The following is a 13,313-nucleotide window of genomic DNA, read 5'->3' as shown; positions in this document are numbered from 1 at the left end:
ATGTAGTAACCTAAATGGAAAAAGAGTTCAGAAAAGAATAGGTATATGTATACGTATAACTGAATCACTTTCCTGCACACCTAAAACTAACACAACATTTCGGTCAACTGGTGACAGTCATTCAGTCGTGTCTGACTTTTTGCGACCCTCTGGACTGTAGCCCACCAGGCTCCTCTGTCCATGGGATTTCCCAGGCAAGAATACTGCAGTGGGTTGCCATTTCCTCCTCCAGGAGATCTTCTCAACCCAGAGATTGAACCCGAGTCTCCTAAGTCTCTTGCATTGGCAGGTGGATTCTTTACCACTGAGCCAAATATTGTCAATCAACTAGACTCCAATATAAAATAAAAAAGTTAAAAAAAGAAATTAAAAAAAAAAAGGAAAAAGCTGTAGAATCTACTGTCAGAACCCACAGACTGCAGATCCAGACTGTGAAGCTCAGCACCCAGGTCTCCAGCTGAGCCCACAGCTGCATCAGCCCCCTCCCTGGAATATATACCACTGTCATCCCACGGCTCGACTCTCGCCCCACCAAGGCAGTGATGGGGTGACCAATATGGGGTGACAAATCACCCCAGGTCACCTGGGGCTCTTCCAGATTAAACCTGGAAATCAGGACATTTGGTCACCCTACTCCCCCTCTGTCTTCATGTGCCAGGGAGGGTCTGGAGCCATCTGAGGCTTCCCAAGGAAGGGCTTGAGCTTTCCAGGTGGTGCTCTTGGTAATGCAGGAGATGCAGGTTTGATCTCTGGGTCGGGAAGATCCCCTGGAGGAGGGGATGGCAACGCACTCCAGTATTTTTGCTTGGAGAATCCCATGGACAGAGGAGCCTGGTGGACTACAGTCTGTGGGGTCACAGAGAGTCAGACACAACTGAACATGCACACACACACACGGAAGGGCTCAGCCAGGGTCCCCCAAGAACTGAGCCGTCCTCGTGAATGAGGCAGGAACAGTGTCTGTCCTCTCAAATGCCTGCCCGAGCCTGTTTCCAACAAGAGTGAACCTCACGCACAGAGCCTCCAGGAAGGAGCCAGGCGAGCGGGGGTGGGGTGATGAGACAACAGCCTCAGGGGACACCAATCACCTCCTCCGTCAATGAGATCAGTGGGGACTGACATACACACGTGACTACACAGAAAGCAGATTAACTAGTAAGGACCTTCTGTGCAGCACAGAGAACTCCACTTAATGCTCTGTAATGACCTGTATTATGCTCAAAATTCTCCAAGCCAGGCTTCAGCAATACGTGAACTGTGAAATTCCAGATGTTCAAGCAGGTTTTATTTATTTATTTTTTTCAAGCAGGTTTTAGAAAAGGCAGAGGAACCAGAGATCAAATTGCCAACATCTGCTGGATCATCGACAAAGCAAGAGAGTTCCAGAAAAACATCTATTTCTGCTTTATTGACTATGCCAAAGCCTTTGACTGTGTGGATCACAATAAACTGTGGAAAATTCTGAGAGAGATGGGAGTACCAGCCTACCAGAGATGGCAGTCTCAGACCTGCCTCTTGAGAAACCTGTATGCAGGTCAGGAAGCAACAGTTAGAACTGGACATGGAACAACAGACTGGTTCCGAATAGGAAAAGGAGTACATGTCAAGGCTGTATATTGTCACCCTGCTTATTTAACTTATATGCAGAGTTCATCATGAGAAACACTGGGCTGGAGGAAGCACAAGCTGGAATCAAGATTGCCGGGAGAAACATCAATAACCTCAGATATGCAGAGGACACCACCCTTATGCAGAAAGTGAAGAACAGCCTCTTGATGAAAGTGAAAGAGGAGAGTGAAAAAGTTGGCTTAAAGCTCAACATTCAGAAAACTGAGATCATGGCCTCCGGTTCCATCACTTCATGGCAAATAGATGGGGAAACAGTGGCTGACTTTATTTTTCTGGGCTCCAAAATCACTGCGGATGGTGATTGCAGCCATGAAATTAAAAGACACTTGCTCCTTGGGAGGAAAGTTATGATCAACCTAGACAGCATATTTAAAAGCAGAGACATTACTTTGCCATCAAAGGTCCATCTAGTCAAGGCTATGGTTTTTCCAGTAGTCATGTATGGATGTGAGAGTTGGACTATAAAGAAAGCTGAGCACAGAAGAATTGATGCTTTTGAACCGTGGTGTTGGCAAAGACTCTTGAGAGTCCCTTGGGCTGCAAGGTGATCCAACCAGTCCATCCTAAAGGAGATCAGTCCTGGGTGTTCATTGGAGGGACTGATGTTGAAGCTGAAACTCCAATACTTTGGCCACCTGATGTGGAGAGCTGACTCATTTGAAAAGACCGTGATGCTGGGAAAGATTGAGGGCAGGAGGAGAAGGGAACGACAGAGGGTGAGATGGCTGGATGACATCACAGACCCAATGGACATGTGTTTGGGTGGACTCCGGGAGTTGCTGATGGACAGGGAGGCCTGGCGTGCTGCGGTTCATGGGGTCACAAAGAGTCGGACACGACTGAGCGACTGAACTGAACTGAATGACCTGTATGGGAACAGAACCTAAAAAATAGTGGATATATGTGTATTTATAACTGGGTCACTTTGCTCTACACCTGAAACTAACACAACATTGTAAATCAACCATGTGTATGCTCAGTCATGTCCAACTCTTTGTGACCTCATACAGGGACTATACCCACTAGGCTCCTCTGTCCATGGGGATTCTCCAGGCAAGAGTATTGGAGTGGGTTGCCATGCGCTCCTCCAGGGGGTCTTCCCCACCCACAGATGGAACCCACATCTCTTGCATCTCCTGCATTGGCAAGCGGGTTCTTTACCACTAGCACCACCTGGGAAGCCCTTAAAGATCAATAGTATTTTCTGAAATGAAAAATCAAAATTACCACCAAGAAATCCATGAACAATCAAACAGCAACATTTTACATAAAGGCAGGCTCCCACACTGCACTCACTCAGTCACCTTCCTCTCTTCCTCCCCATCCCAGCCCTGTGTGTGTCATCTCTGCTTAAAATGTGGATATTTTGCTTCTTAAGCTTTCTCCTGCTTTCACTGGGTGTGTCCATTATTGCACTGTGATATCATTTCTCTTGATCTTGAGCTTCTTGGCATTCCCTTAAACTTTGGACTGGAGGTGAGGGTCCTGCTTACCGTGTCTTAGTCTGGGCCCCAGAGGATGGTCACGATTCAATAGCACCGTCTGACTTTTTCCTCATTTTGTTTTTTAGTTCCACTCTCTTATTCATTTTCTGTCTGTGCACGTCAGCAACCAAGTTTTCATTTTCAAAAAGCTTTTAGGTTTAAAAAGTAGACTTCACAAATTAAAAAAGAAAATGTTCTAGGGACTTCCTTGGTGGTCCAGTGGGTGAGAATCTGCCTGCCAATGCAGGAGACACAAGTTCCATCCCTGGGTTGGGAAGATCCCACATACCTCAGAGCAGCTAAGCCCATGCACCACAATGAGCCCTGCACTCTTAAAGACTGTGCTCTCCAGGCCATCGCAATGACAAGTCCTCGCACCACAACTAAAGTGTAGCCCCTGCTCGCCACAACTAGAAAAAAGCCCACACAGCAGTGAAGTCAAAGCCAAAAACAAAAATAAATAAAAAATTTTTTAAAAGAAAATGTTCCAAAATTGATTGTGGGGATGGTTGCATATATTTGTGAAGATATCTAAAACCACTGAACTGGTTTACATTGGTGAACTTTATGAAATGGAAATTATATCTCTATACAGCTGTTATTTTAAAAAATCAAAAGAAAAACATAGACCATTTAAAGAATATGAAATATTTTCATGGACTATCTGCAGATATGCACCTTGCCCCGTGATCCCATCCAGTCTGTGGTTTTAATAACACCCTGACATCTCCAAGCTCCAGGCCAGATTTATCTTCTGAATGCTCCACTTGAGTTGGCTTCTGGAACCTCCTTCCAGATGACCTGAGGTGACCCCCACACCTGTGTGATCACCTCCCCTTGAGTGTGGTCAGGACTTGTGTTAAGTTTCTAAGCAGTAGGATATGAGGACTCATAAGAATCCCTTGAACTTCAAGGAGATTAAACTAGTCAATCCTAAAGGAAATCAACCCTGAATATTCACTGGTAGGACTGGTGCTGAAGCTCCAATACTTTGGCCACCAGATGCAGACAGCCAACTCATTGGAAAAGACTCTAATGCTGGGAAAGATTGAATGCAAGAGGAGAAGGGGGCGGCAGAGGATGAGATGGCTAAATAGCATCATCGATTCAATGGATATGAATTTGAACAAACTCCAGGAGATAGTGAAGGACAGGGAAGCCTGACGTGCTGCAGTTCATGGGGTCACAAAAAGTCAGACAGGACTTAGCAACTCAATAACAACAAAATGGGGACTTCCTTGGTGGTCCAATGGCTAGAACTTCACTCTTTCACTGTCTGGTTTCAATCTTTGGTCAGGGAACCAGATCCCATGAGCTGCATGGTCAAAAAGAAAAAAAAATGGCAGTAGGATACAGCAGACGTGATATCACATTTAGTTAAGACTAAATTATATAAGACTCCCACCTTGGCAGACTGAAGACCTTCCTGGCTGGCTTGCTGAAAGGGTGAGCTTATTGGAATAGCCTGTGTGGGAAGGAGCTCTGGGTGCCTCTAGGAACCGAGGTGCCCGCCAGCCAGACCCTTGGTCACCTGCACCAGTTAGGAAGGGGATCCTTCCCTATCCAGCCTTCAGATGAGAACACAGCCCAGCCAGCCTTCTGACCGCAGCCTTGTGTGACCCTGAGCAGGGGACCCAGCTAAGCCATGCCCAGACTCCTGACCCACAGAGACCAGGAGATGATAGACATGAGCCGCCTCAAGCGGCCAAACTGGTGGCTATTTGTTACCACAAGCCAGTGACTGACAAATGTCCTGGGTCTGACACACGCCCACCCAACTGACAGCCCTTCTCAGCCCCAAGAATATCTGTTCTTCCCAGGTTTCCCCGCCTCAGACAGAAGCTCCATCCTCAACATCACTCAGACCACCAATGCCTGGGGTCCTCCTGAGGCCTTTCTTGCAACCTCCATCCAGTCTGCCTGATAATGTTGTCAGTGCCTCCTCTAAAAATGCACATGGGGGATTTCCCTGGCGATGCAGTGGTTAGGACTCCCCCTTCCAATGCAGGGGCCTCAGGGTTGATCCCTGGTTGGGGAGCTAAGATCCCACATGCCTGGCAGCCAAAAAGCAAAACATAAAACAGAAGCAACATTGTAACAAATTCAATGAAGACATTAAAAATGGTCCACATTAGGGCTTTCCTGGTGGCTCAGTGGTAAAGAATCCGCCTGCCAATGCAGGAGACTCAGGTTCGATCCCTGATCCAGGAAGATCCCACATGCCTTGGAGCAGCTAAGCCCAGGTGCCACAACAATCAATTCTGTGCTCGAGAGCCCAGGAGCCGCAGCTCTTCATTTGTGTTCAACTCTTTGCGATCCCATGGACTGCAGCCTACAAGGCTTCTCAGTTCATGGGATTCTCTAGGCAAAAATACTGGAGTGGGTTGCCATTTCCTCCTCCAGGAGATCTTCCCAACCCAGGGATTGAACCCATGTCTCTTATGTCTCCTGCTTTGGCAGGTGGGTTTTTTACCACCTGCACCACCACTGCCCTGGGCTAAGCAGAGATCTCCCAGACCTTGTCCTAGGGCTGGCTGGTGAAACCTGACCCAGGCCATGTCCTAGACTTCTACCTGGCGCTCACTCAGGGCATAAGCCCCTCGTGACCTGGCCCCACCCACTCTTTGCTGTGTGTCCTCAGCTCCCTCCTCCTGTTCCAGCCACATCAGCCTCCTGACTGTTCCTCAAACACACAGACACAGCCTTGCCCCAGGGACTTTGCATGGTCTGTGCCTTCTATCCAGTGAGCTTGTCTACACCCTCAAGGCCATTACCTCCACTTCTCCTCTGCATCCCCTGCTGTGTGGGTTTTCTCCCAAACGGTGCCAAACTGCACCAGTGACAGTAGAAGGTAAGGTGGTATCTGCCAATGTGTAGAGCCTGGAGTCCCTTTGGAAGAAGAGGCTGAGCACTGGAAAGGAAGCCAGGACAAGAACAAGCACAGCCCAAAATGTACAAAGAAAGCAAGTTATCCTACTCTCCACCCTGACCTCGAGCGCCAGGGAGTTCTAGTTTGATCGCTCCAGGTGATACATAATTTCTCAAGAGAATGGAAGTGCACTGGGGAAATGCCTGCAGTAAGTCACCAAGCATGTACGGCAGATAGATGCATGTGTTCAATTGCTCAGTTGTGTCCAACTTTGCAGCTCCATGGACTACAGCCCACTATGCTCCTCTTTCCCAGGCAAGAATACTGGAATGGGTTGCCATTTCCTACTCCGGGGGATCTTCCCAACCCAGGGATTGAACCCGTGTCCCCTGTGTCTCCTGCATTGGCAGTTGTGTCCTTTACCACTAGCTGCACGTGGGGAGCCCACCTGGGAAGTCTATGTGGCAGGCATTGCACTAAATGATATTTACACGTGTTACCTAATCTATGATCACAACCATCCCACAAGACCAGTGTATTCTGACTGAAGAGGAAACAGAGGCACATAGGAACTGGGACACTTGCCCAAGGTCATGGGGGGCTGGTGGTTCTAAAGGAGGTCCACAGATTTCTTGCCACTCTTCTCTTTGGTGGAGCCTAAATCTCTTCCCTGAATATTCATTGGAAGGACTGATGATGAAGCTCCAATACTTGGGCCACCTGATGTGAAGAGCCGGTTCATTATGAAAGACCTTGATGCTGGGAAGGACTGAAGGCAGGAGGAGATGGGGTGACAGAGGATGAGATGGTTGGATGCCATCATCAACTCAATGGACATGAATTTGAGCAAACTCCGGGAGATAGTGAAGGACAGGGGAGCCTGGTGTGCTGCAGTCCATGGGGTTGCAGAGTTGGACATGACTTAGTGACTTCCCTTAGAGTGTGGACTAGACTTAACTCACGCCTAATGAATAAAAATACCAAAAGCAATGGCCTGAGACCTCTGAGTAGGTCGTAAAAGGTACTGAGGCTTTCTCCTGCCTGTTCTGGGGGAGTTGGCCACCATGTAGTAAGGAGGCTCAAGCAGCACCGTGGGAGGTCCTGGTGGGGAGGAGCCATGTGAGGGGCTTCCTGGAAGCTCCAATCCCTGTCCCCATCAGGCCTTCAGAGACAGCAACCTTATGAGGGACTCTCAGCCAGAATCCCCAGACAAAGCACTCCGAGAAACTGGAACAATAAACATTTGTCTTCATGTGTGAACTTTGGGGAGAATTTGTTACATAGCAACTGAGAATTGATACACAAGACTCCAGGGCCCAGGACTTTTCTGTCTGACTTTCAGGTTTCCTTCTCAGGAACCACACATTGTTTTCTTGGTGTTCCACGCCATTCTGCTGTGAATCTTCATCTTGTGTTTTTTTTTTAATTTGGCTGCACCAGGTTTTACTTAAAGCATGTGGGATCTTTGGTTTAGCCTATGGGACCTAGTTCCCTGACCAGGTATGGAACCCGGGCACCCTGCATTGGTAGCATAGAGTCTTAACCACTGGATCACCAGGGAAGTCCCTCCTTTGCCAATTACATCTCGTCGGTTCAAACCATAACTCAGCCTCTCCAAGACGAAATGAGGGGCTTGGGGTCACTTTTTTCCAAGCAGAGTCAACTATCAACTTAGCTAAGTCTTGGGATTTCCCTGGTGGTCCAGTGCTTAGGACTCTGCCCTTCTAATGCAGGAGGTGTAGGTTCAATCCCTGGTCAGGGAACTAAAATCCCACATGTCCTGTGGTGCAGCCAAAAAATAAAAATTAAAAAAAAAACGAAAACAAAAACTTCAGCAAAAACCCAAACCTCACCCCAGCTTTGCTCCCGGGCTCCTGCATTTCTTCCCCTCTTCCCTCTCAACTCTTTGCCCACCTCTCTCTGTAACTTTTTTCTTGCCACTCATCCAAGACAGTCTTCCATCCCGTTGGTCTTCCCTCTTTGCCTCCACGGCAGCCAGCACTGATCTATACAACAGGCTTCTCTCATCTGCATTGCAACCTCTCCTGTTTCTCTACCTGACTCCACTCGGCAGGCTCACGTCCAGCCAGGACACCGCCCCTCCCCGACTGCCCCAACCTCATGAAATCAATCACTCAGCGAGCCTTTAGGAAATTTAATAAGCTTGGTCTTTTTTTTTTCCCCCTTTTTGTCTGTGGACTTTTTGTTAGGTTTTCATAGGAAGAGGTGTTTGTGAGAGAACTATTTGCGGTGATGATATCTCATGTTTTTGTAGCTTTTTAATGAGCACAGAGGAAAGGGGAGTCAGAGAGCCTGTGGGTGGAGGGGGGGCGGTTGAGGCAAGAAGCTGATAAACATGGGTGATACCCAGGGAAACAGATACAGACATGTACATGAAAAAAAGAAACTTCCAATCACTTGTGACTTGTATAGTTAAAACAAGTACAGGTTTTCAGTGCAGTGGGGAATCTCAGATTAAATACCAGAACAGAGAAAGGTCATTAGTGCAAAACCCAGGGAAATCTAGGCAAAATTGATTACAAGTGTTTATGTTCATTTTAATGTCAATTTCTTTTTTTTTTTTTTTTCTTTTGGCCACACTGTACAGCATGTAGGATCTTAGTTCCCCGACCAGGGATCAAACCCATGCACCCTTCAGTGGGAGTGCAGAGTCTTACCCCCTGGTCCACCAAGGCATGCATAATAAGTCTCTTCAGTTGTGTCTGACTCTGTGACCCTATGGACTATAGCCGGCCAGGCTCCTCTGTCCATGCGATTCTCCAGGCAAGAATACTGGACTCGACTGCCATGCTATCCTCCACAGTATTGAACCCATGTCTTTTACATCTCCTGCATTGGCAGGCAGGTATTTTACCACTAGCGCCACCTGGGAAGACCAAGGATGGTCCCTAATGTCAGTTTTTTTAGTTTTAATCACTATGCTATGGCAATGCAAGGTTTGAACACTAGGAGGCACTGGGTGAAGGGTGTACCGGGACCCTGTGCCATCTTCACAATGAACAGGATTCTGAAATCACCTTTCTTAGTTAATAGAGGTAGAGTGGGGAAAACAGCAAAGCCTGATGTAGACATGAGCCAGCCACCCGGAACACGTTAACCTCTGCTTTACTCGAGAGCCACGCATATTCAGATAATGGGGAACAGCTGTTTCCCTGGTCCCACTGTTACACCCATGTGATGTGCTTATGACCAAAGAGAAGCAGCCAGGAGCGGAAAGGTGGTGCCTAAGATCTGTGTGGGGCTCACAGCCTCAAGTTAATTAATTCGGCCTCCCAGCACCCCCACGGGGAGGGGGCCAGCAGGAGTATCCCCACTTTATAGATGAGGACACTGTGGCTTGAAGAGACAGCTCTTATCTGTCTCTGTCATTCTCTCCCTCTTTCTCTACCTCTGTATCTCTTTGTCTCTATCTCTGCCTCTCCACGTCTCTGTCTCTGAACCTCTGTGTTTCTATAGGTGTCTGTCTCCTTCCCCCACCCCCTGTCTACACACACACAGAGTACATGGAATTCAGGAATTTCCCCCACTCTGTTGGTGGGTCTCTATCACGAAATGCGCATGGCTCCCCAGGACCCTGCAGAAAGGTAGAGCAGGTGAGCCATGGGAACAGGGACGGAGAACTCTGAACCATGCCCCAGGGCAGGAAGAGATGTGAGAGGGGGAAGCGACCGGGTCCAGGCCCCAGCTCCCCTGGAGCCAGCCACAGACCCACAGGCACTTCCCGCCTCCTTGCCGCTGGTTTCTCTCTCTTTCCTGGACTCCACGGATGGAAGCAGATGCCCAGACCCTCACATCCTCCTTCAGGAAGGACACACACCTGTGTGTGGCTGTGGGCTCCCCCCAGGGTCTCTTTCCTGCCACCCATGTCTGTGGTACCAGGAGCAGACATTTCTCCATGAATCCTGTGCCGAGTGGGGTGCCCAGACTTAACCAAAGGCCACCCAGCTCGCCTCCCTCTGAGGCTCTTCCAGTTCCACACTTTACACTCTGAACTTTGAGAATCCTGCCTTGAACACACACACATGTCCTCTCTGGTGGGCTGTGGGGTCCGCCCCTCCAGTCCCTCACTGCAGGCGCATCAGTAGCAACACTTAAGAAACAGGGAGAGTGAAGTCGCTCAGTCATGTCCGACTTTGTGACCCCATGAAATGTAGCCCGCCAGGCTCCTCCATCCATGGGATTTTCCAGGCAAGAATACTGGAGCGGGTTGCCATTTCCTTCTCCAGGGGATCTTCCCAACCCAGGTATCGAACCTAGGTCTTCCGTATTGCAGGCAGACTCTTTACCTGATCAGATCACAATGAATCAAAACACCTGACTGGCTATTTGGTGGGACAGGAGGGCTACACGTGGCATCCTGGGGGGTCCCAGGGACTCCATCCCCACTTCCCAGACAAGCAAACTGGGAGGGGGTCCACACACACAACCACCCACAAAATCATACAGGATCTCACAGTGCAGTCACGGTCACACAGACAGGCAACGTACAGGCAACCCCACGCTTGAGACCACACAATTATGCACAATCGGCTCACACACCACGCGTGCCGCAGGTAACTGACTACGACCCCATTCGAAACGCAGGCCTTGTGAGCACCCCACTCCAAATCCTGGTCGGTTTTTCACGCCCTAGCAAGGGACTGGCTGAAAGAAGCCACAGGGAGGAGAGCCGAGAGACCCTCCCCAAACCCCCGGAGACCTCCCCGTCGCTGCTCCCGCACCCCGTTTTCTGCCGCCCCATTCCCACGCCCCCACGCGGGTTTCCTCGAGCTAATGGTGGGAAGGCAGGAGAGCAGCCTCTGGGCACAGGGAGCCCTCGGGATCGGGAAACACACAGGGCCCCCGGCCGCGTCTGCAGAGCAAGGCCTCATTCACACTCCCCGAGGGCGTCTACACAAGCTGGGCCGCATCGGCACCGCACCTGCTCCGTCTATACAGCCTGAACCCAGGCGTGGGGAGAGGGCGGCCACCTCATATCGGGAGGCCCCAGACTCACCGCTCTCAGCCCGAGGCTGCACAGCGCGACCCGGCGGCTCCCTCCACAACCCACCGGGACTCCAGCGGCCTCGGGGATGGGGCGGGCCTGGGGGCGGCACCAGGTGGGAGCACCGCCTTCCCCCGACCCGGGCAACTCCTGGGCTGGCCGCCCTCCTCCTACATCACAGGCCCCCAAAGTACCCCTCCCCCCATCACCGCCCCCCACGCGGCACCCCTCCCCATCACTGTCCCCAACGCGGCACCCCTTCCCCTGCTCACCTGAGACCCACCCGCGCCTCTCCCGACTCCCCGAGGCTCCGAAAGGACAACTGGGTGTGGGCCGTCCTGCGCACCTGGTCAGGAGCCCAGGTGGATCCCATGAAGGAGCTGGGCCGGCGGAGGGAGGGAGTGGGGGCTCCGGGTTCTGGCCCCTCGGATTCTCTGGGAGCTGGGGAAGCCAGTGCCGCGGAGGTAGAGGGTGTGGCCTCCGCAGGTGAGCCCACGTGGGCAGGTGACCTGGGACAGAGGGCAGCGGAGGACAGCAGAGAGCTGGGGGGAGGGGTGTGTATGTGACTATCCAGGGTAGTTTATTAAAGGAACTTCTACATTGTAAAATGGTTTCAGAGTTTTGAAAGATTCCTGAACATAGTTTGGAGAGCTCCTATATACTTGGTCCAAGGTCCCTGCGTACCTGACAGCTTGCTTTAGCGTGGTGGTTCGTGGGCACAGTTACCAACCATAGTCCCTAATCCCTTAGGCTAGAACTGGGTGCATTCCCCTTGGAGCTCCACAGGAGGAGCCCCTGACCCCTGGCTCCACTCCCTCCTTCCCTTAGAGCAGCCTCAGAGATTTCCAGAACTTTAGTCCCCTCACCTGCAGGTGATATACCTTGCCCACCTGGCTGGAAACTCCCACCCCTCTCCAGGCCACAATCCAGCCTCCTGTCACCTCCCCATCAGAGCCCCAGACAGACTGTCCAGTGTCCCTCAGGCTGGATGGTCACCTCCTCCAGGAAGCTTTCCCTGCCACCTGCCCCCGAGGGATAGAGCTGGGGGCTGCTCCCTTGCTGACCCTTGGACACACTGCCTTCATAGACAGACATGTCCCAGGCCTGAGCAGAGGACTTGGTGCAAAGCAGACGTGCGGTGAACCAGTGAGTGAACGAGCAGGTGGATAGATGAGAAATACACAAGATCTGGTCTGCTTAGTGGAAGAGAATTGCTGTGCTCAGGTCCGCTTCTTAGCTCAAACACTAGATGCTGCTGTCGATGTGGTGAGAGGTACAGCCTGGTGGGAGCCTGGAGGAGCTGGGCCTGGAAGCCTGAAGGAGGGTCTGGCATCAGCTGACATACTCCAGTGCTCCCACGGGCAGTGAGTGAAGTGAAAGTCACTCAGTTGTGTTTGACTCTTTGCGACCCCATGGAATTCTCCAGGCCAGAATACTGGGGTGGGTAGCATTTCCCTTCTCCAGGGGATCTTCTCAACCCAGGGATCGAACCCAGCTCTCCGCATTGCTGATGGATTCTTTACCAGCTGAGCCACAAGGGAAGCCCAGTGCTCCCGTGGACAGGCAGGGATCTTAATGGCTGGGGCTGCTGCCTGTCTTTGCCCAGCTTCTTGCTAAGCAAAGGATTTGCATTATTATTTACTTATATTTCACTTTATTGATGCTTTGAAATTGCAGTGCTGGAGAAGACTCTTGAGAGTCAATCCTAATGGAAAGCAACCCTGAATATTCATTGGGAGGACTGAAGCTGAAGCTCCAATATTTGGGCCACCTGATGTAAAGAGTCCACTCATTGGAAAAGACCCTGATGCTGGAAAAGATTGAGGGCAGAAGGGGAGGACAGAAAATGAGATGATTGGATGGCATCACCAACTCAATGGACCTGAGTTTGAGAAAAGTCCGGGAGATGGAAAAGGACAGGGAAGCCTGGCGTGCTGCATGCAGTCCATGCAGTCGCAGAGTCAGATATAACTTAATGACAGAACAGCAACCATTTATTTTTAATTGGAGGATAATTTACAATGTTGTGTTAGTTTCTGCCATACATCAAATGTGAATCAGCCATAGGTATACAGATGTCCTCTCCCACCTCCTACCCTATCCCACCCCTTTAGGTTGTCAGAGCACGGGCTAAGCTCCCAGCACCATACAGCAAATGCCCACTAGCTGTTTTACATATGGTAACGTGTATGTTTCAGTGCTGCTCTCTCAATTCCTCCCACCCTCTCCTGTCTGCTGTGTCCATAAGTCTGTTCTCTATATTTTTAACTGATTGTGAATAAGTATGTTATGATCTCTGAAAATGACACGAACACACGTTTTGGTG

At 50.3% G+C, this 13,313-nt stretch overlaps 1 protein-coding gene across 1 annotated transcript in view; it reads right to left on the bottom strand.

Annotated features, from left to right (window-relative positions):
• Positions 1-11,365, bottom strand: part of TMPRSS9 (transmembrane serine protease 9) — a 56,346-nt gene extending 44,981 nt beyond the window's left edge. The window contains exon 1 of the mRNA XM_043466081.1: positions 11,260-11,365. Coding sequence (XP_043322016.1) covers positions 11,260-11,360 — 101 coding nt within the window. The 5' untranslated portion in view covers positions 11,361-11,365. The remainder of the gene's footprint in view (positions 1-11,259) is intronic.
• Positions 11,366-13,313: the final 1,948 nt, after the last annotated feature.

This window comes from Cervus canadensis, chromosome 4 (genome assembly GCF_019320065.1).
Source record: "Cervus canadensis isolate Bull #8, Minnesota chromosome 4, ASM1932006v1, whole genome shotgun sequence".
Lineage (NCBI taxonomy): Eukaryota > Metazoa > Chordata > Mammalia > Artiodactyla > Cervidae > Cervus > Cervus canadensis.
Note: the sequence above shows the minus strand (reverse complement) of the source record. Positions and strands in the feature narration are given on the sequence as shown.